The sequence below is a fragment of the Capra hircus genome, chromosome 17, assembly GCF_001704415.2.
Source record: "Capra hircus breed San Clemente chromosome 17, ASM170441v1, whole genome shotgun sequence".
NCBI classification, from domain to species: Eukaryota; Metazoa; Chordata; class Mammalia; order Artiodactyla; family Bovidae; genus Capra; species Capra hircus.
Window position 1 is genome coordinate 56,660,185 of NC_030824.1, and position 27,977 is coordinate 56,688,161.

The 27,977-nt window shown below is 42.2% G+C and overlaps 1 protein-coding gene across 1 annotated transcript in view; it reads right to left on the reverse strand.

Moving 5' to 3' along the window:
• Positions 1-27,977, reverse strand: part of FREM3 (FRAS1 related extracellular matrix 3) — a 99,461-nt gene that overhangs the window by 16,604 nt on the left and 54,880 nt on the right. The window contains exons 4-6 of the mRNA XM_005691247.2: positions 21,366-21,596; positions 18,158-18,283; positions 2,213-2,464 (exon numbers count right to left, since the gene is read on the reverse strand). Of these exons, the coding sequence (XP_005691304.2) occupies positions 2,213-2,464; positions 18,158-18,283; positions 21,366-21,596 (609 nt within the window). The remainder of the gene's footprint in view (positions 1-2,212; positions 2,465-18,157; positions 18,284-21,365; positions 21,597-27,977) is intronic.

Consider the following 27,977-nt stretch of genomic DNA (forward strand, 5'->3'; position numbering starts at 1 on the left):
ATTTGGAACCAGTCTGTTGTTCCATGTCCAGTTCTAAGTGTTGCTTCCTGACCTGCATACAGATTTCTCAAGAGGCAGGTTAGGTGGTCTGGTATTGCCATCTCTTTCAGAATTTTCCACAGTTTATTGTGAAACACACAGTCAAAGGCTTTGGCATAGTCAATCAAACAGAAATAGATGTTTTTCTGGAACTCTCTTGCTTTTTCGATGATCCAGCAGATGTTGGCAGTTTGATCTCTGGTTCCTCTGCCTTTTCTAAAACCAGCTTGAACATCAGGAAGTTCACCGTTCACATATTGTTGAAGCCTGGCTTGGAGAATTTTGGGCATTACTTTACTAGCATGTGAGATGAGTGCAATTGTTCGGTAGTTTGAGCATTCTTTGGCATTGCCTTTTTTGGGATTGGAATGAAAACTGACCTTTTCCAGTCCTGCGGCCACTGCTGAGTTTTCCAAATTTGCTGGCATATTGAGTGCAGCACTTTCACAGCATCATCTTTCAGGATTTGAAATAGCTCCACTGGAATTCCATCACCTCCACTAGCTTTGTTCGTAGTGATGCTTTCGAAGGCCCACTTGACTTCACATTCCAGGATGTCTGGCTCTAGATTAGTGATCACATCATCATGATTATCTGGGTCATGAAGATCTTTTTTGTACAGTTCTTCCGTGTATTCTTGCCACCTCTTCTTAATATCTTCTGCTTCTGTTAGGTCCATACCATTTCTGTCCTTTACCGAGCCCATCTTTGCATGAAATGTTCCCTTGGTATCTCTAATTATCTTCAAGAGATCTCTAGTCTTTCCCATTCTGTTGTTTTCCTCTATTTCTTTGCATTGATCGCTGAAGAAGGCTTTCTTATCTCTTTTTGCTATTCTTTGGAACTCTGCATTCAGATATTTATATCTTTCCTTTTCTCCTTTGCTTTTCGCCTCTCTTCTTTTCACAGCTATTTGTAAGGCCTCCCCAGACAGCCATTTTGCTTTTTTGCATTTCTTTTCCATGGGGATGGTCTTCATCCCTGTCTCCTGTACAGTGTCACAAACCTCACTCCATAGTTCATCAGGCACTCTATCTATTTAAGATCTAGGCCCTTAAATCTATTTTTCACTTCCACTGTATAATCATAAGGGATTTGATTTAGGTCATACCTGAATGGTCTAGCGGTTTTCTGTACTTTCTTCAATTTAAGTCTGAATTTGGCAATAAGGAGTTCATGACCTGAGCCACAATCAGCTCCTGGTCTTGTTTTTGCTGACTGTATAGAGCTTCTCCATCTTTGGCTGCAAAGAATATAATCAATCTGATTTTGGTGTTGACCATCTGTTGATGTCCATGTGTAGAGTCTTCTCTTGTGTCTGGTTTATCTCTTGACATGGCTCTCAGTTTCACGGAAGCCCTGCACTGTATCTATGCATTCACACAAATTTTGAGTCTGTGATAGCTGCCCAGTCTGATCCTATTTAGATCTGAACACAGCAACTCACAGCCACTCAAATCCTGACAGAGGTATATTTGAGAGATGAAGTGGTCAATCAAATTTGAGACTCATAATAAAATAGTCAGATGCTGGCCTTGTCTTTATCAATATTTTCTCTTAAAAGTGTCTCTTGTAGAAAGAGCAATTAGTAAGAAAGTAATACTGGGCTTGGTATTGGGAGTCGGGGGTTGGGAGGGGTTGGTTTTGAGGAGTGAAGAGCATCCTATTCTTTCCTGTCTCTGTGCTTCAGCTGGGACTAGAGCCAAACTCCCAGGCGGGTAGGGCTGGGAAAAGAGATCTGGATGGCCACACATGGGAGCTTCATGGCACCCTTGTACCACTTGTAGACCTCATGTTCCTATTGTTGGGAGGGAGGCTCCTTGGACTGCTAAGATGAGTGTCCTGTGGGGCAGTCCTGGTTGAGTGATCAGACATTTAACCTAGGTCCTCTTCTTGGCTTCCTTAAAGTCTTAGGTCACTTGCTTGGGATGTGCTTTTTAAAAATAATTTAACACACTCACACACAAATGTTTAATCTTTCTGCATCGCTGCCTTGTTCTCGGTATTGGTGATAATTATGTATCTGAAAAGCCACTCAGAGGTGTTAGAGAGGGAGCAACATCAACAATTTCTTTCATAGGTCACTTGAGCTTGATTTATCTTTCAACTGTTGAGGGAAAGGATGAGAAGAAAGCAGCCATAACCAAGAGTGGAAAACAGAAAATAGGCTTACCATCATCACGATCAGCCAGAATAATCACCTTGGCGGTGGGGAATTTGGCCCCCAGATGTCCTCCCTTTGGCAGGCTCAGTGAAATGCTGAAGGATTCTTCCTCTTCATAAAGAGAGTCATTGATGATCACGACCCGGCAGGTGTTCTCAGCCTCATCCTCGTCAAAGTGGAGGATGCTGGTGTGGTCTTTTGGACGTGAGATGTAGTCAGAGAAGGATAACTCTGCAGAAGAAATGGTGCCTATGGCAGAGCCTATGTAAACAGGAAATAGAACAGAGCAAGTAAGAAGAAACAATTCTAAGCAGGTAACCTGTTCCCCATGGGGTCTTCAAACTATTTTTAGATAATAGAGAATGAGAATAGTTGCTGTCGTGTTTGACTGGTGTTAGACTGTAGCCCGCCAGACTCCTTCGTCCGTGGAATTCTCCAGGCGAGAATACTGGGTATTCTTGGGGTAACCATTCCCTTCTCCAGGGGATCTTCCTGACCCATGGATTGAATCCAGGACTCCTGCATTGCACGCAGATTCTTTATTGTCTGAGCCACCAGGAAATGGCATTTTAAAAATAACAGCTCTCTGAATTATAAGGCACACTTGTCTCTTACTTGTCTCTCATGAGTAGCCATCATGGTCAACAAAAGTCCGAAATGCAGTACTTGGATGCAGTCTCAAAAATGACAGAATGATCTCTGTCAGTTTCCAAGGCAAACCATTCAATATCACTGTAATCCAAGTCTATGCCCCAAGCAGTAACGCTGAAGAAGCTGAAGTTGAATGGTTCTATGAAGACCTACAAGACCTTTTAGAACTAACACCCAAAAAGGATGTCCTTTTCATTATACAGGACTGGAATGCAAAAGTAGAAAGTCAAGATACACCTGCAGTAACAGGCAAATTTGGCCTTGGAATGCAGAATAAAGCAGGGCAAAGACTAATAGAGTTTTGCCAAGAAAAAGCACTGGTCATAGCAAACACTCTCTTCCAACAACACAAGAGAAGACTCTACACATGGACATCAACAGATGGTCAACACCAAAATCAGATTGATTATATTCTTTGCAGCCAAAGATGGAGAAGCTCTATACAGTCAGCAAAAACAAGACCAGGAGCTGATTGTGGCTCAGATCATGAACTCCTTATTGCCAAATTCAGACTTAAATTGAAGAAAGTACAGAAAACCGCTAGACCATTCAGGTATGACCTAAATCAAATCCCTTATGATTATACAGTGGAAGTGAGAAATAGATTTAAGGGCCTAGATCTGATAGATAGAGTGCCTGATGAACTATGGAATGAGGTTCGTGACGTTGTACAGGAGACAGGGATGAAGACCATCCCCATGGAAAAGAAATGCAAAAAAGCAAAATGGCTGTCTGGGGAGGCCTTACAAATAGCTGTGAAAAGAAGAGAGGCGAAAAGCAAAGGAGAAAAGGAAAGATATAAGTATCTGAATGCAGAGTTCCAAAGAATAGCAAGAAGAGACAAGAAAGCCTTCTTCAGCGATCAATGCAAAGAAATAGAGGAAAACCACAGAATGGGAAAGACTAGAGATCTCTTGAAGAAAATTAGAGATACCAAGGGAACATTTCATGCAAAGATGGGCTTGATAAAGGGCAGAAATGGTATGGACCTAACAGAAGCAGAAGATGGCAAGAACACACAGAAGAACTGTACAAAAAAGATCTTCACGACCCGGATAATCACAATGGTGTGATCACTAATCTAGAGCCAGACATCTTGGAATGCGAAGTCAAGTGGGCCTTCGAAAGCATCACTACGAACAAAGCTAGTGGAGGTGATGGAATTCCAGTGGAGCTATTTCAAATCCTGAAAGATGATGCTGTGAAAGTGCTGCACTCAATATGCCAGCAAATTTGGAAAACTCAGCAGTGGCCGCAGGACTGGAAAAGGTTAGTTTTCATTCCAATCCCAAAAAAGGCAATGCCAAAGAATGCTCAAACTACCGAACAATTGCACTCATCTCACATGCTAGTAAAGTAATGCCCAAAATTCTCCAAGCCAGGCTTCAACAATATGTGAACGGTGAACTTCCTGATGTTCAAGCTGGTTTTAGAAAAGGCAGAGGAACCAGAGATCAAACTGCCAACATCTGCTGGATCATCGAAAAAGCAAGAGAGTTCCAGAAAAACATCTATTTCTGCTTGATTGACTATGCCAAGCCTTTGACTGTGTGTTTCACAATAAACTGCGGAAAATTCTGAAAGAGAAGGGAATACAAGACCACCTAACCTGCCCCTTGAGAAATCTGTATGCAGGTCAGGAAGCAACTGTTAGAACTGGACATGGAACAACAGACTGGTTCCAAATAGGAAAAGGAGTATGTCAAGGCTGTATATCGTCACCCTGCTTATTTAACTTCTATGCAGAGTACATCATGAGAAACACTGGACTGGAAGAAACACAAGCTGGAATCAAGATTGCCGGGAGAAATATCAATAATCTCAGATATGCAGATGACACCACCCTGATGGCAGAAAGTGAAGAGGAGCTAAAAAGCCTCTTGATGAAAGTGAAAGAGGAGAGTGAAATAGTTGGCATAAAGCTCAACATTCAGAAAACTAAGATCATGGCATCTGGTCCCATCACTTCATGGGAAATAGATGGGGAAACAGTGGAAACAGTGTCAGACTTTATTGTTTGGGGCTCCAAAAGCACTGCAGATGGTGACTGCAGCCATGAAATTAAAAGACGCTTACTCCTTGGAAGAAAAGTTATGACCAACCTAGATAGTATATTCAAAAGCAGAGACATTACTTTGCTGACTGAGGTCCATCTAGTCAAAGCTATGGTTTTACCTGTGGTCATGTATGGATGTGAGAGTTGGACTGTGTAGAAGGCTGAGTGCCAAAGAATTGATGCTTTTGATCTGTGGTGTTGGAGAAGACTCTTGAGAGTCCCTTGGACTGCAAAGAGATCCAGCCAGTCCATTCTGAAGGAGATCAACCCTGGGATTTCTTTGGAAGGAATAATGCTAAACCTGAAACTCCAGTACTTTGGTCACCTCATGCGAAGAGTTGACTGATTGGAAAAGACTCTGATGCTGGAAGGGATTGGGGGCAGGAGGGGAAGGGGACGACAGAGGATGAGATGGCTGGATGGCATCACGGACTCGATGGATGTGAGTCTGGGTGAACTCCAGGAGTTGGTGATGGACAGGAAGGCCTGGCGTGCTGCGATTCATGGGGTTGTAAAGAATTGGACACGACTGAGCAACTGAACTGAACTGAACTGTCTCTTACAGTCATGAATATTAATATGGTAATTAGAAGACTTTGAAAACAGCCCCGGGTATTTTGGCGCGATTCACAGTTAGTGGTCTTTGAACTGTTGTTGCTGTTCAGTTGCTCAGTCATGTCCGACTCTTTGTGACCACATGGACTGCAGCATGCCAGGCTTCCCTGTCCTTCAACATCTTCCAGAGTTTTGCTCAAACTCACGTCCATTAAGTCGGTAATCCCATCCAACTGTCTCATCCTTTGTCGCTCCTTTCTCTTCCTGCCCTCAGTCTTTCCCAGCATCAGGATCTTTGAAAAGGATATATACTGAATAAGTTTTGTTTAGATTAGGGACTAAATAAACTGAGGGATCATAGGGTGGTTTAGCTTAATTTGTTCATATTATAGACTGGAAGACTGAAGAACAGATAAATTATGACCAGAGAATCTATACCATGATAATGCATGGATTTGCTACCTCCCCTACCCTTCCCGTGGCAGCTTAAGTTGTCACTCACGTTCCGTCTCTAAGTTGTGTCTGATTTTGCAACTCCATGAACTGTAGCATGCCAGGCTTCCCTGTCCTTCACTCTCTCCCTGAGTTTGCTCAAACTCTTATTCATTGAGTCAGTGATGCCATCCAACCATCTCGTACTCTGTTGCCTCCCTCTTCTCTTGCCCTCATTTTTTCCCACCATCAGGGTCTTTTCCAATGAGTCACATCTCAGTACTCTGACCCTCACGCCCTAGGTAGAGTTCTTTGTGTGATACTAAAATATAGCCATGGAATTACTTGCTATTTTATAAAGAATATAAGATTGACTGAATTTCAGTTTAGAGACAGTGCATTTAAAATTTTAATTATAGTAATTTATACATGTCAAGATTCCCTAATTTAAATGCACTATTTGATGAGTTTTAACAAATACATATAATCATGCAACCATTACCACAAGCGTAGTATAGAACATTTTTTATCCACCAACACATGTACCTCTGGTAATCCATCTTCTTCCTTGTCTCCAAGCCCTGGAAACCACTCATCCATTTTCTTGTCACTACAGATTTATTTGCTTTATGAGAATTCCGTGTAAGTAAAATCACGCAGTTATTAGTCTTTTGCATCTGATTTGTTTCATTTAGCATAATGCATTTAAGATTCATCAGTGTGTCAGGATTTTGTTCCTTCTTACTCTTGAATAGGGTTCTCTATCGTGTGGCTACATCACAATTTGTTTTTCCATTTACCGGTTGATAATTTAGGTTAGTTCCCAGTTTTTTAGCTATTCTGAATAACGCTGCCACGGATATTCAAATTCAGGTTTTTGAGTCAGTATGTCATGTTTATTTCTCTTGAGTAAATACTTAGGACTGGGGTTTCTGGGATCGAGTGCATTATTTTCCTTGTGATAAAATAAATATAACCTAAATGTACCGTCTTAACTATTCTTAAGTGTATCTGTTCATGTTATTGAACAGATCTTCATACCTTTTTTCATCTTACAAAAAACCTGAAAGTATGTACCCATTAAATACTTCGCCCCTCCTTCCTGCCCTGTCTCTGGCAGCCACCTTTCTACATTTTGTCTCTATGAATCTGTCTACTCTGGGTACTTCAGTTAAGTGGAATCTTACAGTACTTGTCTTTTTGTTACTGGCTTATTTCACTTAGCATAATGTCCTCCAGTTTCATCTATATTGCAAGAATCTTCCTTCTTTCTTAAGGTTGAACAAAGTTTCATCACATGGATATACCACATTTTGTTTATCCATTCATCCAGTCAGGGATACTTGGGTGGTTTAACCTCTTGGTTATTATGAATAATGTTGCTACAAACACAGGTGCAAATATATTGTGACCTTGCTTTTAATTTTTCTGGATATATACCTGGTTGTATAGGTATATGTTGGGTTTCCCTGGTGGCTCAGCTGGTAAAGAATCCACCTAAAGCATGGGAGACTGGGTTTGATCCTTGGTTTGGGAAGATCCCCTGGAGAAGGGAATATATATTCCCTCCAGTATTCTGGCCTGGAGAACTCCATGGACTGTATGGTGTAGGCCATGGGGTTGCAAAGAGTCAGACACGACTGAGCAATTTTCACTCACCTGGATGTAGGATTGTTGGACCATGAAAGTGAAAGTCATTCGATTGTGTCCGACTCTCAGGACCCCATGGATTATACAGTCCATGGAATTCTCCAGGCCAGAATACTGGAGTGGGTAGCCTTTCCCTTCTCTAGAGGATCTTCCCAACCCACGGATCAAACCCTGGTCTCCCACATTGCAGGTGGATTTCTTTACCAGCTGAGCCACAAGGGAAGCCCAGGAATACTGGAGTGGGTAGCCTAACCCTTCTCCAGCAGATCTTCCTGACCCAGGAATCAAATTGGGATCTCCTGCATTGAAGGCAGATTCTTTACCAACTGAGCTATCAGGGAAGCCATATGGTAGGTCTATTTTTAATTTTTTGAGGCCCCTTTGTAGTGTTTTCCATAGCAATTAGATATCATGTCACAATCCCACCAACAGCGCAATTTAATGCATTTTTTTTTTTTTTGGTGTTAAAAACATAGTAACACACAAGTATAGAGCTAAAAGAGTAAAGAGTAGTCACAGTAATTGAAATCATTTAGACAGAACAGTTTTAGGAGACAAAGACTCTTTAAAATAACTCTATAGGGACTTCCTTGGTGGTCCAGTGGTTAAGACTCCATGCTTCTGCTGCAGGGGGCACAGTTTTGAATTTTGGCTGGGAAATTAAGATCCCACATGCTGTGTGTGGGGAGAGGGAGTGAGTGGGGAGACTCTGACACCAGAATATACAGTGAACTCTTACAATCCAATATCAAAACTGGAAACACCCATTTAAGAAAAAAAAAACTCAATATATCAAATAAGCGATTTTTGTAAAGCACAGTTATTTCCCATCACACTTCTTAACAAGAAGCAATGGGGATATGACAGTGAGCTTCTAGATGGGACATTCGAGGTCCTGCAAGGGTCTGTCTTGCTTATAGCTAAGGTAAATGCATATATACATGCTGACGCCAATATCCACCTTCTTCTTGCTAATATGAATCAACACACGTACAAGTTGATGTCTATGAGCGTGCACTATACATATAAATATAGCTTGTTAAAACATAAGAATTGTTTCCAAATTGACTTCAGAGGACTTGCCCAGAAGAGCACTGACTCACAAAGTGTCTCAGGATGATTTTTCAATGGAACAAATTTTAGAATTAATAGGAAGCAACAAATTAACTGGTTTGTTGTTCCAGGAACCTAGAAAAGATTAGAGCTGGAAAAATCAATGAGCATAAAACATATTGGCTAGGGCAGAGAGAGAAACTGTTAGAAATGGATGGCTTACAAGGGGGATTATCACTTGGTGAGGAACTTCCAGGGCCAGCCTGTGCTTTGGCAGCGGTCCATGGGGTCACTGAGAGTCGGACACGACTGAGCGACTTCACTTTCACTTTTCACTTTCATGCATTGGAGAAGGAAATGGCAACCCACTCCAGTGTTCTTGCCTGGAGAATCCCAGGGACGGGGGAGCCTGGTGGGCTGCCATCTGTGGGGTCGCACAGAGTCGGACACGACTGAAGCAACTTAGCAGCAGCAGCATGGAACAGTCAAGAACATGGAATACTGGTATTTATTTTAGTTATAAAAAAGGCTCTATTTTATTGATAGCAAGTTAAGAATCCCCAAGAGTTAGAGGAGAAAGTTTTGTTTCCAAAACATAAAATGTGACTTGAGATATACACTGAGGTCTCTCGCTATGATCTGGACAAATCCCTTAAATAGAGTCTCCAAGGAGTACTGAGGTGTCATTTCCAAGTTGCTTTCATAAAGACACTTTAGCAGCTGGCTCTCAAGCTGTAAGGGAAGCTTCCCAGGTGGCTCTGGTAGCAAAGAATCCACCTGCCAATGCAGGACATGCAGGAGAAATGGGTTCGGTCCCTGGGTCGGGAAGATCCCCTGGAGGAGGAAATGGCAACCCACTCCAGCATTCTTGGCTGGAGAATCCCATGGACGGGGAAGTCTGGTGGGCTACAGTCTGAAGGGTCCTAAAGAGTTGGACATGACTGAGTGACTAAGCATGCAGGGCATTTTATCAATGAAGAAACTAAGGCAGAGAACACCCCAGTGTCTTGTCCAGGAGTCAAAGATTCATCTTCCGATTAGAGCATTTTTTAACTTCCCCACTTTGTCTTATTATATTACTTGATTATACCTTCTTGATTATACATGATACATTCTTTTAAGCATACAAATTTCCTTTAATATGTATTTTTAATAGGGCAGTGAGACAAGAAATCACCTTTCTTTAAAAGCACAGCATCTAATTCCTGATTAAATCAGACAGTGTCAGAAGCCCCCGGCACAGTTCATTTCATGCCTAGAAAGGTCCATGACTTGGGGGAGGGGGACAGGGTTGGAGCAGCGTGGGACTGTCTATCTAGAAGAGTCTTTGAGACTTCTGTTCCCAGCAATTTGGCTGGCTAGGTATTCTGAGATGCTCTCCCACTACAAAATATCTAGAAGAACTAATTACTCCATCTTTTCTGGGCTCATAGGAAGTAAGAGAAATCATCAAAGGGGAAAACAAAACAAAAATAATATCCTAAAACCACCGAGCCCTAACCCCTCTATAGCTAGAGAAGCAAATCCCACTCTAGCTGGAAGTCAGAGTCGACACTGAAGGGAGACTGGGCTGTGGCCCATCAGGGAGCTGAGCCTGAGACTCTGGGATCTGGTTCAGGATGCAGGGGAGCAAGAGTGTTTCTGGGTCAACATTGTTCTCAGATGCCAGGAGAGGCAATGCAAATCCTCCTTGGAGAAAAACTTCTTCAAGGAAAGTCCCCAGATCTTCCACAGATTCAGATCAAATCATGTGAGAAATAACTTAAATGCACAGAAAAGATAGTTCATTACAAAGATGACTTTCAGACTAAGAGCAGACTTCTTGACAAGACGATGGAAGCTGGAAGACAATGGAATAATAACTTCAAAGTGCTTTGAGATAGTAACTGTCAATCTAGAGTTTCAAGAGTGAGGTTGAAATAAAGACATGTTTTGATATGCAAGAGCATTTACCCTCAGTAGACCTAGAGTCAAGGAGCTTTTAAATCATCCAAAGAACTCCTCTGAGGTGCAAAGTAAAACTTCTCTAACTTAACATACACAACTATGACCAAATAAATAAACAGATTTTTTTTAAAGGAAAGAAAAAAGAAAGTCTTTTGCTGAATGTGCTTGGAAACTGCTTTTCATCTCCTCCTTAACTTTACCCAGAGAAACAACCAATCAGAGAAGTGGGGTGACACATGACTGTGGCTGACCACACCATCCCTTTCAACTGGATAAAGCTGATTATTTAAAAGCCTCAGCATGTTTGACTTGGGGTTGACCAAAACCACAGGATGATTCAATACTGTTCCTGTTCTCTTGGTTTTACATCCTGTGGTTTGCTCTTCATTGGCTGTCTTTCCAATAAAGAACAATTTCCTAATAAGAAAGTGACTAATGAGAAGAAAAAGACAGATGACATTTATCTTGAGAATAATACAGGGCTAGGAAGTGTCTAATTTGCATGTCCTTTTCCAACATAGCCAATGAGGGACAATTTATTCCTCTAGCCCTTTTCCTCTGCCAACCGTTTTTTTTTTTTTTTTTAATATAATACCTCTACATCATTGTCTGAGGACACATGACATTTTGGGACCTTGCGGTTCCCGTGAAATCAGAGCATAAAACTAGTTACTTCTTTCACCTGCTTGTAAGTGGAATACATGTTTAGCATCCGTAAATTATTATTAATGTACAAAGAATGAGTCTGCTTTCCATTCAACTGTTTACACATCAGCTTATACTTATTTTATTCATGAGAATAAGTAATTGGTAAGCATTTATTTTAGCAAGACTTTCAGAAAGGATTAAATAACCAAATTAAACTTTTATGTACTGAGATATTTAAGCATCTATGGAGAGTAGGTGACGACGAATACCACAATGCTGCTTGAATGCACATGCAAATTGTACAAGTTTTTGCTGTCTTATAATCTCACAGAGGTGTAGAAGAATCAGGATGCGACTGTGCACGCCCTGGTTTCATACTCTAGGTAAGGACTCTGACTCTGTCATACTGCCTCTCTTTAAACTTTTTGCTGCAAGCATGAGAACGAGAACAATCCTTAGTGTGAGGAATCAAAGGGTAAAGCTCAGGGGCCAAGCAGTCTGAGCTGCGTGTGTCAGCTATGCAGGGAGTTTTCTGGAACACCAGCTCTTTTGAACCTAATGCCCTTGCCGGGAGGTGAGTTTGGGTGTAACTTTTCCCACTTGAGGTGGAGACATCTCCATATCACACTGTCAGACCTTTTGAGCTCTCTATTTCCTCTGCTTGTCATTCCACAGGGTAGCTCTTTCCAGAGGCAGAGGGGTGGCCTCTCCCATTTTAGCAATTATATACCATCTTCCAAATTGGATTGTTTATCACTTTATTTCTCCCATGCATAGAATCATTGTCCTCCAGACACTCTGCTTGGGGACAGAAAATATGCCACCAGTACCGGAAGTAGCCCAGCAGGAATCCTGAGCAGAGGATGAGAGCACTTCCTCCATCAGTGGCTCCGCCCACCTGTGGCCACGGCCCCAAAGATCCAGGCCCTTGTTCCTCTGCAAAGACTCCAACTAAAGCTCTGTGTGGACGTGGGAGAGAGGGCTGGCACGTTCTTCTGGGGATCAACTAGCTAAGAAGTCCTCAAGGACTACCTCACCTTGTTTTTCTTCTTGCTGCTTTTCCCACATGGGGTAAAACCAGGGAAGAAGTTGAGTCATCCTGGAGTGTGAAGTCAAGTGGGCCTTAGGAAGCATTACTACAAACAAAGCTACTGGAAGTAATGGAATTCCAGCTGAGCTATTTAAAATCCTAAAAGATGATGCTGTTAAAGTGCTGCATTCAATACACCAGCAAATTTGGAAAACTCAGCAGTAGCTACAGGACTAGAAAAGCTCAGTTTTCATTCCAGTCTCAAAGGAATGCCAAGGAACATGTCAAGGAATGTTCAAACTACGGGGCAATTGCACTCATTTCACATGCTAGCAAGGTTAAGCTCAAAATTCTTCAGGATAGGCTTTAACAGTGCATAACCGAGAACTTCCAGATGTACAAGCTGGGTTTCAAAGAGGCGGAGAAACCAGAGATGAAATTGCCAGCATTTGTTGGATCATGGGGAAAGCAAGGGAGTTGCAGAAAAACACCTACTTTTGCTTCATTGATTACACTAAAGCTTTGACTGTGTGAGTCACAAAAAACTGTGGAAAATTCTTAAAGAGATGGGAATACCAGACCACCTTACTTGTCTCCTGAGAAACCTATATGGAGACCAAGAAAGAACAGTTAGAACAGGACATGGAACAATTGAGTGATTCCAAATTGGGAAAGTAGTATGACAAGGCTGTGTATTGTCACCCTGCTTAGTTAACGTCTGTGCAGAGTATGTCCTGTGAAATGCCAGGCTGCATGATTCACAAGCTGGAATCAAGATTGCTGGGAGATTTATCAACAATCTCAGATATGCAGATGATAACAATTCAATGACAGAAAGTGAAGAAGAACTAAAGAGTCTCTTGATGAGGGTGAAAGAGAAGAATGAAAAAGTTGGCTAAAAACTCAACTTCAAAAAACCAAGATCATGGCATCCAATCCCATCAATTCATGGGGGCAAATAGATGGGGAAACAATGGTAACAGTGACAGATTTCATTTTCCTGGGCTCCGAAATCACTGTGGCTTGTGATTGCAGCCACAAAATTAAAAGACACTTGCTTTTTGCAAGGAAAGCTATGACAAGCCTAAACAGCATATTAAAAAGTAGAGACATTACTTTGCCAATAAAGATCCATATAGTCAAGCTATGGGTTTTCCAGTAGTCATGTATGGATGTGAGAGTTGAACCATAAAGAAAGCTGAGCACCAAAGAATTGATGCTTTTGAACTGTGGTGCTGGAGAAGACTCTTGAGAGTCCCTTGGATAGCAAGGAGATCAAACCAGTCAATCCTAAAATAAAGCAACCCTGAATATTCATTGGAAGGACTGATGCTAAAGCTCCAATACGTTAGCCACCTGATGTGAAACGCCAACTCATTGGAAAAGACTGGATGCGGGGTGAGATTGAGGGCAAGAGGAAAAGCGGTGGCAGAGGATGAGATGGTTGGATGGCATCACCAACTCAATGGACATGAATTTGGGAAAACTCTGGGAGATAGTGAAGGATGGGGAAGCCTGGCATGCTGCAGTCCATGGGGTTGCAGAGAATTGGACACAACTTAGCAGCTGAACAACAGCAACAAAACTTGAGTTGCTGAAGGTACAGGTAGTTGGCATATCTGGTGCCTTTGCAAGGGGAGCAGATTACAGGACTTCCCAACTCTAAATATAGCCAAACATGAACATCGTGCTACAAGGCCTTGTCCTTGTATTTGGTTATGTCCTATGCAATAACGTAATAGTCATGAAACAGTGCAGGACCCTATGGTCCTTACCTCCCCACCATGTCCTTTACCTGCCTTTTATCTGAGGAAAACTTAAGTCAAAAAAATAAATAAATAAACGTAATCGGAGAGGTGAGAAATGCAGAAACAAAGGAAAACAGTCAAAGCAGACAGAATATCAAGGATGAGGTCATGAAGCATAGTCAGGGGCCTTTGGATCTTTCTCAAGGGCATAGACAATAGTTTGAGCCGTAGCCTATCAATGGTCTTACATATTAGAACACCAGGGTGAAGAAGCTGACTACACGATGACCAGACTGTACTCATGACATAAGCTGCCACAATTCTGAGAACTGGCCTCAAGAAATGGGAACAAACAGATCCTGGAACTGAAGATTAACTGTGCCTTAAACAGTCAAGATGATGCTGGTCAGACCACCAACAACCAGTCTGAAGATGACTGTCAGAGCTGACTGGCTATTTCTGCAGGTAGCCCCCTCTGTCTGTCTATAAAAGCTCTTGTCACTCTGGACACCAGTTGGGGCAGAGCAGGCCTTTGGACAGATGTCTGCCATCCATCCACCCCAGTTGCCAGCATCTGAAATAAAGCAAACTTTCTCTTCCACCGACCTGACTTGTCTTGCGGCTTTTGAGTGACAAGCACCCGGACTCCACCTCACTCTTTCAGTAACAGCTGGTATTTCAAAATGAATTCCTGACTTACTGCCCAATCCCCTGTCCCCTGGGGCAGAGGAGAATTCATTCCTATTTCTCTTCTCAACTTTGGCACCACTGATATTTTAGACACCAGCAGTGTTAGTTTCTCAGTTATGTGCAACTTTTTGTGAACCCCGTGGACTGTAGCCTATTAGGCTCCTCTGTCCATGGGATTCTCCAGGCCAGAATACTGTATTGGGTTGCCTTTCCCTTCTTCAGGGGATCTTCCCAACCCAGGGATCGAAGCTGGGTCTCCTGCATTGCAGGCAGATTCTTTACTGTATGAGCCAAAGGGAAGTCCCTGTATTTTAGATAGATAATTGTTTATTGTTGTGGCTATGCTGTGTGTTGTCAAGTGTTTAGCGAGTGTAAGCATAGATTCTGACAGCCTGGACATATGGAAGGTCAGATCATGTATAAAAATAGAACTCTGACACACAACCTGCAGCAACTAGCTGCTGCTAAGTCACTTCAGTGTCAAACCGCAACCGCTATTAATCATTTATCCCAAACTGTCAGAACTTAATCAATAACCCCCAGCTTTTCTGATTCATGCCTGGCTTCCAATTTGGGAGCAACCAGAGAAAGCCAACTATGCTCCCCTGTCCATCCACAGGCTGCCTCCAGTTTATCCAAGATGACAGCGTCTAATCAGGGCACACCCTTTCTTCACTATAAAGCTTCCCACTCCTCTGCCTGCCTTTGCCATTACGGCTGTTCAACCCCTAAGGCTCCTCTGTCCTTCACCATCTCCTGGAACTTGCTCAAACTCCTATGTCCATTGAGTCGGTGATTCCATCCCACCATCTCATCCTCTGTCACCCGCTTCTCCTCCTGCCTTCAGGCTTTCCCAGCATCAGGGTCTTTTCCAATGAGTCAGCTCTTTGCAACAGGTGGTCAAAGTATTTGAGCTTCAGCTTCAGCATCAGTCCTTCCAACGAATATTCAGAGTTGATTTCCTTTAGGAGTCTCTGGCTCTGATCTTCTTGCTGTTCAGGAGATTATCAAGAGTCTTCTCTAGCACCACAATTCAAAAGCATCTGTTCTTCAGCACTCAGTCTTCTTTATGGCCCAACTCACACCTGTATATGACTACTGGAAAAACTGTAGCTTTCGCTGTATGGACTTTGTTGGCAAAGTGATGTCTCTGCTTTTTAATATGTTGTCTAATCTTGTCATACCTTTTCTTGCAAGGAACAAGTGTGTTTTAATTTGATGGCTGCGGTCACCGTCCACATTGATTTTGAAATTCAAGAAAATGAAATCTGTCACTGTTTCCACTTTTCCCGGTCTATTTGCATGAAGTGATGCCTGCCTTTGAGTCTCTGCCAAATGCAGTGATGGTGGTTGACCCTCTTGCTGTGGTGAACTCTGAATAAATTAGCTTGTGATATAATAAAGTTTTGGATTTTGTCCTCATTTCCTAACACGCAGCTCCTAAGTCTTTGAAGCCAGGTACCTTCTCTATGCTAATGGGCTTACCTTGTGGCTCAGGAGTAAAGAATCTGCCTTTCAATGCAGGAGACATTGGTTCAATCCCTGGGTCAGGAAGATCCCCTGGAGAAGGAAAGAGCAACCCACTCCAGTGTATTCTGGCCTAGGAAATCCCGTGGACAGAGGAGCCTAGCAGGCTACAATCCATGGAGTGGCAAAAGAATCATGACTTAGTGACTGAAAACAAACAATGACTGGTAGCTGGTGCTCTCAGGGAGCCATCAGATGGGGACTGGTTGCCAGGGAAACTAACCAGGCGACAGTTGTAACTTTCAGTCCCACTCCCTGACCTCCAGGGAGAGGAAGGGCTGGAGGTTGAGTTAATCACCAATCATGCCTAAGTAATGAAGTCTCCATAAAATAGTCCTAGTCAAGGAGTTCAGAGAGCTTCTAGATTGCTGGGAGGGTGACTTACTCAGAGGACGTGAAAGTTCTGTGTCCCTTCCACCCTCCTTAGCTTATGTGTCTCTTCCTTCTCCCCGTACTGAGGTTCCTCTGCCCATGGGATTCTCCAGGCAAGAATGCTGGAGTGGGTAGCCATTCCCTTCTCCAGAGGATCTTCCTGACCCAGGAAACAAACCCAGGTCTCCTGTACTGTAGGCAGATTTTTTACCGTCTGAGCCACCAGGGAAGCTCATCCTTTCTGATAAACCTGTAGTCTAATAAGTGATCTGTTTTCCCGGGTTATGTTAGCTGTTCTAGAAAATCACTGGACCCAAAGAAGAGGTGGTGGGAACCTCCACTTTATACCCCATCAATTAGAAGCACAGGTGACAACTTGGACTTGCTTTTGGCATCTGAAGTGGGAGCAGTCTTGTGGGACCGAGTTCTTAAACTGTGGGTTCTCTGTTATCTCTGGGCAGATAGTGTCAGAATTGAATAGAATTTTAGAACACCCACTCGGAGTCTGCATAAACCGGAGAATTATTTGGTGTGGGAAAAACGTGCACACATCTGATGTCAGCAGTGACATGAGTACAGAAGAGTGTAGCTAACTTTTATAGAATCTGCATGTGGCTCCGTCATTTTTGCCCATCACATAATTCTAATGAGCTAGAAACATGACCTTTAGGGAGTGGACACAGCTACATTCTGACTGTATAGCAGTGGTGAGGTCAGAAAGAATAGGGCATTGTGGCCTATTATAATTGGGGGGCATTTTTAGTTGTTGGTGGGGCTGGAGGAAGGAGAAGAAAGAGATTGAGTATATAGAGACTATTTCACATTGTCTCCAAGATGCAAACATGACTATTAAAAATAAGAATCCTTACTATATTTTTCACCAGCATATATAAACTAGTCTCATTTGACCCTCACAAAATTTTGTGGGTAGTCACAACAGAAGTTTTTTATTACTGTTATCATCACCGGCTGCACTGGGTCTTTGCTGTGATAAGCAGGCTTCTATGCTTGTGGCCCATGGGCTTAGTAGCTCTACAGCACATGGGATCTTATTAATAGTTCCCTGACCAGGAATCGAACCTGCATCCCTGGCATTAGAAGCTCAGAGTCTTAACAACTAGAGCACCGTGGAAATCTCACAACAGAGGGGCTTATTTTTAAAATTATTTTGCTTTGCAATATTGTGATGGTTTTTGCCATGCACCAGTATGCATTAGCCATAGGCACACATGTGTCCCCCACATTCTGGACCCCCACGCCCACCCCCCACCTCCCTCCTCACCCAATCTCTCCAGGTTGTCACAGAGCAGCTGCTTTGGGTGTCTGGCACCCTACATCACACTTCCACTGGCTATCTATTTTACATATGGTAGTGCAATGTAATTCTGATTTTGAATACGATTTTATCCCTAATCTAGGAGACCAGGGCAGAGGAGTTAGGATACCTTCACGGGGTTGCACGGGAGTCACCGTGAATGGTCCAGGCTTCCCTGTCCTCCCCAGCATTTGACTCACCACCCAGCCACTCCCAGCATCACCGCAGTCCTGTGCTAAGGGCCCTATTCCTGGATATCAGTACCAGCAAAGTCCCATACCTTGATGTGTCGAGCAAATGACCGTGAGTTCCTGGCTTATGTCTCCAGACCGTCTTACAGGAATCAAAAGCTCCCCAGCATCCTCCTCTATTTTGTATTCTGCCTCTGGAATATAAACTGTCGATTCTAGAAAAGAGGATAGATAACATTTTAGCAAGACTTAAGTTTGATTGGTGATACTGGTGATATTTCAACCCGAGTGGAAATGTACATAACCTTGACCTCTATATATTCCAGCTCTACGGAATATAGTAAGAATAGGAAATATCTGTCATTAAGTGGAGTTGGAGAGGTAGTGAAATTAAGTTTAGGAGGTTCCTTTTGAAATGTTAAAAGGGTTATCCAGCACTGAAATGGGAAGGAATATCAGCAATTTGGTTTCTTTTTTGGACGTCACATTTTAGGTTTTCTAAATAAAGATCACAGATTTCCATGTTTTACTTTTAATTTTTTTTTAATGCTTTTAACAATCAGGTCATCTATTCATGAGTGTAAAGAAATGTTTTTGCTTTATTCAGCAAACATTTGATTCAACACTTATCAAGCAGACACCATGGGTAAGACACAGGGCTGAGAAAAATAAGCTACTCATATTGCTCTTAATTCTTAAAATAATATTCCCATTGAAATTTTCTGAGCTGGATGTGTGTGTGTGCACATCTGTTACATTACCGTTCTCTGTCATGCAGTTTGGGATGTAAAAACACACACATAGGCATCATCAGAACAGTGGCGGCAATATGAGTATGAATACTGGTCATTTCTTGATGTGTACTATTTTTCTTGGGGTTGTTCAATGTTTTCCAAGGCTTCTCATTAAGAATGCAATGTATAGTTGAAATACATGTGTTTGTTTTAAAAAAATAAAAATTTGAAGTGGATTGTTTCCACTCATAGAGTCAAGTGGCGAACTGAAGTGACTTTCTGAATCAAACCGCATTTAATAGACTGAAATCTCTCCTCTGTATGATATATACATATATATTTATATTATATACATATATTTATATATACACAAACAGTGCTCAGTCCGCTCAGTCATCTCCGACTCTTAGAGACCTCATGGACTGTAGCCCACCAGGCACTTCTGTCCATAGGATTCTCCAGGCCAGAGTACTGGAGAGGGTTGCCACGCCCTCCTCCAGGGGATCTTCCTGACTCAGGGATCGATCCTGCCTCTCTTGGCAGGCGGATTCTTTACCACTGCGCCATACGCACATAAACAAATTGTTCCTCTTGACATTGGATGCATGAGGAAAAATACTGTAGTTCACCATCCATTCTTCTTTTGAAAATACTACTAAGAGTTTGGGCTTCCCTTGTGGCTCAGGTAAAGAATCTGCCTGCAATGCGGGAGATCTGAGTTCAGTCCCTGGGTTGGGAAGATCCCCCACCCACTCGAGTATTCTGGCCTGGAGAATTCCACGGATTGAATAGTCCACAGGGTCGCAAAGAGTCGGACATGACTGGGTGACTTTCACTTCACTTCACTACAAGTTTACCCAGAATTCAATGTTGAATTATCTAGTTATCATATGTTAATTTTTTTCTCCTTTATTTTCCTGCCTAAAATGATCTCAACAGATACTGGTGTCAGTCTTTAGAAAACACTGGTCCCGATTACAGAGGGAAAAGACAGGTGATCGTTTTCATTCTGCCATTTTAACCCCCTGTGGTATTCTACTGTCTGGACGCCTCTTGATTCAAAAGACTGTTATCATGGAAGAAGCTAAAAGTAATGTTATTAATGTTAAGTGAAAAAAACTGATACACTGGGACTCAGTTATCTAGTCATGTTCTCTGTTTTCCCATTCTGAAAAGCCTGCTCCTATCCATCTATGAATCCAAATCCCATTTTATTCTTCAAGCCTCAGCTGGAATCCTGCCTACTACAAAAAGCTTAATAGTTGCAAATGGTGGTGATCTTTCTACTTTCTTAGCTCAGAACACTGGTTTTGGCATGTACCCTCACATGCAGCTTTCTTAATTGATTAATGTGTTTAAGTGTTTTTAATCACAAAACTAATGAAATACCTCTTCATTGGGTGGTGAGGGCAGTGTTTTCTACTTTTGTCTACTGGAGTGCCAAGCACGTGAAAAACAGTATTTCTCAAACTGTGTTTCAAGAAAATTAGAACTGAAAGATTTCAAAAGATATTTCTTGGGTACAACAAATTAAAAAAATATCTATATTCTAATTTGAGAAAACTGGTTAAACAAAGTTAAACAGATTTCTTTTTTACTTTAATTGAGATATAATTTATTTGCAATGTTGCATTAGTTTAAACAGATTTCTTTGTAGAAGCGTTTTCTCAGGAACCTAATAAGCTAGTGTGAATTATGATGCTTCAAAGGAGATATTTGAAAAGCTTCCTAGATTTCTTTGGTCCATGGAAAGTTTACTGACCGTATTGTATAAATTGTATTCTATTTTCTGCTCTGCAGTTTGGGACATGCTGATAGGGGGGATTCTTCAGCGATTCTTATGGCATTTAACTAAGACTTCCTTCCTGATAGTTAAGTCACCCACTTCTAGGGGATACGCAAATTCTTTCAGTTCTCATGATAATTGATATGTCTAATTAACATTCAGATGTGAACACTAAAATCCTCTATTAGGGCCTATTTTTCTACTTTCACAAAAAGGAGCAGGAAAAACGTGACAATCATTGGCTAATTACTTTTCTTTTTTAATTTCTCTGGGGAGATATTTGCTGAATGAATGAACCAATAATGAACTGATGAATTCAAGACTGTTATGCAGAGCTATAACAGAACTTTGTGGAATGCACGCTAAGGTGAACCAGTTGGCTGATTCCCAGCAGCCGCATCTAGAGTGAGGGATATATGAGGTCCCCACCTGATCTGGTGGGGAGCTCCCAGAAAATTGTGAGAAGATGGAGCAAGCCCTGAGGATTAGCCATTTGGGGTCAAAGCTGTGCCATACTGAGTATGCAGAGTACTGAGAGTGAGGACTTGGGCATTTGTTAAAGTAACCTTGGCAAAGTCCTGTGTTTCACTCTCTTGTATCCCTGAATATACAAAGATCCTAAACACAAAGAAAATTCCTGCACTGAGGTGGTTTACTGAATTTGAAATCCAAAGTGATATGAATGTGTCCAGTGGCGTATGGAGCTTGGCGGAGGAATAAATACCTGAAATGAACCCAGGAACCCATGAATAGATTGTACCAATAGGAATCACGTACCGTCTTCAGGGTCCACAATTTCCACAGTTGCCACTTCTGGAAACTCCAGTACAGCCTCGACAGGGTTTGTCAGAATGATCTGGAAGGTCTCTGAAGCCTCATATTCATAGTCTGATAGAATTCTCACTTTCCACGTGGCTGTAGTCTGCCCGGGACTGAACTGGACTTGTTTCTGGGCCTTTCCTTTAAAATCTTTATCTTTTTTTGCAGTTTCATCTTTGGTTACAACGCCTAAACAAAAATCAGGAAACTATGAATATAAAGCCAAGTAACTGAAGGGAGTTTTTTCACAGTGGGTTCTACTGCTGATGAAATGCTAACAGCGCAGAAATTGCTGCTTTTAATGTTCCCAGCAGACACTTATAAGCTAAATATATATTTTGGCTGTGTGGCATGTGAAATCCCAGATCCCTAACCAGGGACTGAACCTAGGTCATAGCAGTGAAAGTCTGGAATCCTAACCACAAAGCCACCAGAAACTGCCCCTTTTGTGATTTTTTTTTTGATTGAAATATAGTGGATTTACAATATTGTGTTAGTTTCCCATGTATAGCAAAGTGGTTCAGTTACATGTATCTATAATATATATTTCAGATTATTTCTGATTAAATGTTCTTATGAGGTATGGAATATGGTTTCCTGTGATATACAGTAACTCCTTGTTGCTAGTCTAGTTTATGTAGAGTTGCTTGTATCTGTTAATCCCATACTCCTAACTTATTCCTCCTCACTCCCTTCCTCCTTTGGTAACTATAAAGTTACTTTCTGTATCTGTGAGCCTGCTTCTATTTTATATATAGTTTCATTATTTTTTAGATTTATTATTTATATATATATTTCATTATTTTTTAGATTCTATACATAAATGATATAATACAGTATTTGTCTTTCTCTGTCTGACTTACTCAACCAAATACAATATTCTCTAGGTTCATTCACATGGCTGAAAATGGCATTATTTCATTCTTTTTTAGTGGCTGAGTAATATTGTATATACACGTACTCACATATATGTATGTACTACATTCTTTTAATCCAATTGTCTTTTGATAGGGACTTGGGCTGTTTCCACATCTTGGATATTGTAGATGGTGCTGCTAGCAACACTGGGGTACATGCATCTTTTCGAATTAGAGTTATAAACTACCTTTGGCCAAAAGAGTGTGTCTAAGCAGAGAGGCACACAAAAAGAGCAGTGACAGAGAAAGGGAATAGGCATTCACTTCCTTATTTTAGCAAATGTCTACTGAGAGCATCCGAAGTGCCACACTCTGCCGGTTGCCTGGGATTCAGAAATGAGTAAGAAACTGCCCCAGCTCCAGAAAGCTCAGAGTCTCTGTGAGCGAGGAGAGGAACAGGCTGAGCTGACTCCATCTGGAAAAAGAAGGAAAGTCGATCTTGCACTTTCAGTGAGCTTTAGACTATGTGCCTGGTAGCCGTGGGGATAAAATACCTAGAGCCGAACTGGCCTCCCGGACTGATAAACACCAGATTCCATACCAGGATTTTCCGTTGCCAAAAAGAATGTAATAATCCCCTATGCAGGCAATCACCTTTGTAATCTTTATGGCACCCATTGGTGTAGGCTACAATGTATAACCAGCTGACCCTTCTGATTGTGAATCATGGTTATAACCTAATTGTATCTCCCTTTAACACTTTCCAGGCTAGGTTTAAGGAATCTGGGGATGTGGGCTTGAGCAGTACACTTAAGGTATATAAGGTTTTCACAAAAGTCGGTCGGGGTCCTTGGCTAAAAGGAGACTCTGCCTTGGGCCCTCCGCTGTAATAAACTGCATTCCACTGTCTGCATCGTCCTTCTGAGTGAGTTGTTTGCCAGAACGCATGGCTATAACATCTGGACTCCAGAATGTGAACCCCATGGAGGTGGAGACCTTGGGCTGTTTGTTTCACTGGAGGACTCCTGGTAACTGCAACAGTGCTGGGCATCTTTGAGTTAATATTTTGGATTTGATCATTTCTGCAGTCTCTAGGAGTATTTATTGTTTAGTCTCTAAGTTGAGTCTGGCTCTGTGACTCCATGGACCATATCCCGCCAGACACCTCTGTCCATGGGATTTCCCAGGCAAGAATACTGGAATGGTTGCCATTGCCTTCTCTAGGGGATCTTCTGACCCAGGGATTGAATGTACATCTCCTGCATTGCAGGCAAATTCTTTACCACTGAGTCACTAGGGAAGCCCTTCTGGGAGGATAACTATAGGTTATTTTCTCAGACAGACACACAGTGGCTTGACTTTTCATGTATTTACTGTTTTTTTTTTGTCTTTATCTACTGATGTGTTTCTTTTGTGTGGGATTAAAAAGAAAGTTTGTAGTCATATTTTTTTTTAAGAAAAACTTTATTTTTACTTATTTATTTATTTGGGATCTTAGTTCCCTGACCAGGGATCGAACTCATGTCCCTGCAGTGGAAGTGCAGAGCCCTATCACACTCACTAGACTGCCAAGGATTTCCCCTATGTGTGACTTTTTAACCATTTAAAAAATCGAAGCATAGTTACTTTACAGTGTTGTGTGCTTACTGATTTTTGATGGTAAGAAAATTGTTAGTAATTTTCCAGACAATTAGGGCACCGTTGGTGGAGATGGAAAGCTGGGAATAGATTTCAGCAATGTTAGGAAATAGAAATTAATAAATTACTGAAGCAAATGAACAACACCACAGTAGTGTTAAAAATGCCCACTGTGAGTGGTTAAGACTCCACCTTTCAATACAGGGAACATGGGTTTGATCCCTGTTCAGGGAACTAAGATCCAACATGTGGCAGGAGGCAGCCAAAAATAAATAAATAAATACATTAAAACAAAAAACCAAGGGGGTTCCCTGGTGGCTCGGTGGTAAAGAATCTGTGAGCCGATGGAGGAGACGTGGGTTCGATCCCTGGTCCGGGAAGATGCCACATGACGCAGAGCAGCTGGGGTGGTGTGCTACCACTGTTGAGCCTGTGCTCCAGAGCCTAGGGGCCACAAATCCTGAGCCCACGTGCTGCAACTACAGAAGCCCATGCACGCTTGAGCCTGGGCGCCACAAAAAGAGAAGCCACCACAGTGAGATGCTGGCCTATGGCAGCTAGAGAGTAGCCCTCACTAGCCACAGCTAGAGGAAAGCCCGAGCAGCAGTGAACACCCAGCACAGCCAAAAGTAAATAATTTTTTTAAAAATCAAGAAAACTATTTATTGTGAGATACAAGGGTGGCAGATGGTAGTCCCTCAAGACTGAATTGATCCTCCCCTCTCCACAGAATGTTCAAGAAGTATTCTAGTATTACTTGGCTTTGATTTGATACCCCAATGAGTACCCAGTGGAGCGCAAACACCCATGTCTCACCACTTCAGGCCTCATTATAAGGTTTAGACTCTGCAGTTGTTTGAATGTGTGAAATCAGATATCATGACCTGACACCAGTTATCACGAACAAGCTTTACATAAAATGAGACTCATAGCCCCTTGTGCCATTGTCTCTGTCTCATTCTCAGAGAATCTGATGTCACGTAAAAGACACCCAAAGCTCTAACGCGTGAAAATAATTTCCAGGATAGAAGAGCTGGAGTTGACTTTTCAAAAGCGTTGAAGAAAGTCTGCATTAATCCTAGTTTGGTGACTGAGAATGGATGTCCAGTTTTGAAGCGCCTCCTTTGGTCCCATGTTGAGGTGAAGATATGGAAGAGGGGTGTATCCTTGGCTACACTTTATTTTTCTCATTTTTAAAAATTGGAGTATAATTGTTGTACAATATTATATAGGTTACATATGTACAATGTACATGTGCAAAATAGTCACAACTTTTAAAGGTTATTCTCCATTTATAGTTATTATAAAATATTGGCTACATTCCCCATGTTGTCCAGTATATCCTTTTAGCTTGTTTTACATGTAATAGTTTGTATCTCTTACTCCTCTATCCCTATACTGCTCCAACCCCTACAGATAACCTACTAGTTTGTTCTCTGTATCAGAGTTGTTTCTTTTCTGTTATATTCACTAACTTGTCTATATATATAGTGTCTACACACACACATACACACACATGTACACACAATACATCTTTACCCACTCATCTTTTGATGGACGCTTTGCTTGCTTCCATGTCTTGGCAATTGTAAATAATGCTGCTAAGAACATTGGGGTGCGTGTATCTTTTTGAATTAGAGTTTTTGTTTTCTAGATACATACTCAAAAGTAGAATTGCTAGGTCATGTGGTAGCTCTATTTTTAGTTTTCCGAGAAACTTCCATGCTGTTTTGTCAGTGTTCAGCCAGAGTTTAAACAGAGCTAGTGAGCACTGCTATATACATCGTGCAGGCAGGTGGCTGCTTACTTAATTTTGGGTGGGTACTGGCTACCAGGTGCTAAGGGTGTAACGCTGAATCAGGTCCAGCCGCCACTACCGCTGAGGGGTCTACAAGTCTGTGGGGGAGATAAAGAGGTGATTTCACCTCTGATGTATGAAAGCCATGAGAGAATAATGGCAGGTAATATTATTGAGTATTCCATGTGTGCTAGGGACCAGGCAAGGTCAGGGACCTTTGGTTCCTTCTCAAGGGGTCTAGATAATATTCTAACCCATGTCCTGGGAGCTGCCTTATAGACACTGCCAGATGGAGGAAGTTAACAAGCATGGCATAAGGTGCCACTAGACACTGCCAGACGGAGGAAGTTAACAACAAGCTGGCCAGACAGTAGACATGGCATAAGGTGCCACAGTTCTGAGAAGTGGCCTCAAGAACTGGAAACAAATCCATTCTGGAACTGACGATTGAAGTGAATGAAGTCGCTCAGTCGTGTCCGACTCTTTGTGACCCCATGGACAGTAGCCTACCAGGCTCCGCCGTCCATGGGATTTTCTAGGCAATAGTACTGGAGTGGGCTGCCATTTCCTTCTCCAGGGGATCTTCCCAACCCAGGGATCGAACCTGGGTCTCCTGCATTGCAGACAGACGCTTTACTGTTTGAGCCACCAGGGAAGCCCCAGTTGAAGATTAACTGTACCTAAAACAATCAAGACGATGCTGGTCAGACCACTGATGACCAATTTCAAGAAGACAGTCAGAGCCGACTGGGCTGTTTCTTCCTGTCGCCCCCTCCCTCTATCTATAAAAGCTCTTGTCCCCAGATTGTCAGGGGGGTGTTGGCCTCTGGACAGGCATCAGCACCTCCTCCCACCTCCACTATTGCTGGCGTCGAAAATAAAGCAAACCTTCCTTTTCACTCCCCTGGCCTCTTTATTGACTTTTGAGTGGTGAGCAGCCAGACCCTGCGTTCAGTAACAGATTTTGGCACTCTGCTAACGTTTAGACTACTAACTCCAGCATCAGACAGGGTAAGGGGATTAGGAGGGCTTCCTAGAGCCCTGAGTAAGGTATTTTATCGGTTCTCTTCTGTGGTTTGACATGTTTGTTTTTAGTATTTATTTATTTAATTTTTTGGCTGCATCGCATCTTAGTTACATGTGGACTCTAGTTACTTGACCAGGGATCAAACCCAGGTCCCCCACATTGGGAGTGTGGAGTCTTAGCCACTGGGGCACCAGGGAAGTCCCTGATGTCATTTTAGGTGGCATTTTAGAGGACAAAAGAGCTGATTGTAGTTTGCATAACAACAAATATTAGGTGACTACCATATGTCCTAGGCTGTTTTGAGGATTGGCCATCACCCAAGATGTTGTTCCTGCCCTTTTGGAGCTGGAAATCTGCTGAGGGAAGCAGAGGGCAGTTGGACCTGAGATGCCCGTCAGGGGTGGTTAGTGCTCTGAAGAAGCAACGAGCAGGGCACGGAGACAGTGTATAAAGAGGTGCCGAATCAGATAGGAAGACCTTTGCACCTCTCTGAGGAGTTTAGTTCCTCTACAAATATTCAAATGACTCTGGGAAGATGGACAGTGTTTTCCCCCTGAGTCATACAGGATATGAAAATACCTCTTGACATAAAAACCCAAATCTTTGCCTATAAGAAATGCCCAAGATAAAGAATTGTGGAGACAGAGCCCTACAAGAGAAGGGAAGCGTGTTTCAGCTGAAGTTCTTGGCAGAAAGTTCCACTGTGTGTTGATGAAGTAACCTCTGGGTAGTAACTGAGGCCCAGGGCCGTGCAGAAATCATGGTGCTCTCTGGCTGACCTCATCTCCTAGGAGAACTGTCCCAATTCAGACACCCTGAGCCTGGAGAACAGACCTGGGAAAAGCTTGCCTTTCCTTGATTGCCTATTCCCAGCCATCTGCCTCCTGGCTTCTCTCCAGTGGTTTTGGCAGAACTCTAATTAGACCCCAAAGGTCTCGGAAATTCACAATGCCCACTTGTAAAATGAAGGCATTTTATTGTCTTCTATTTGTCTTCACAACAGATTATGAAAAAGATAAAATGATCTCTGAAATTTCTGGCAGCTAGAGATGTTATAAAAATGTAATGCATCATTAGAGCAATTACTGTTGATTATTAGTGATGATAATGGGATGTATTATGTGGGCATTATACATCCATTTATCCCAAAGAGGCCTAGGTCTTTGTAGAATGCAGAAAAATTTCACACTGTACATATCTTGGAGGAATTTATAACCTAATAGCAGGGTGGAAACAATTATACATAATCA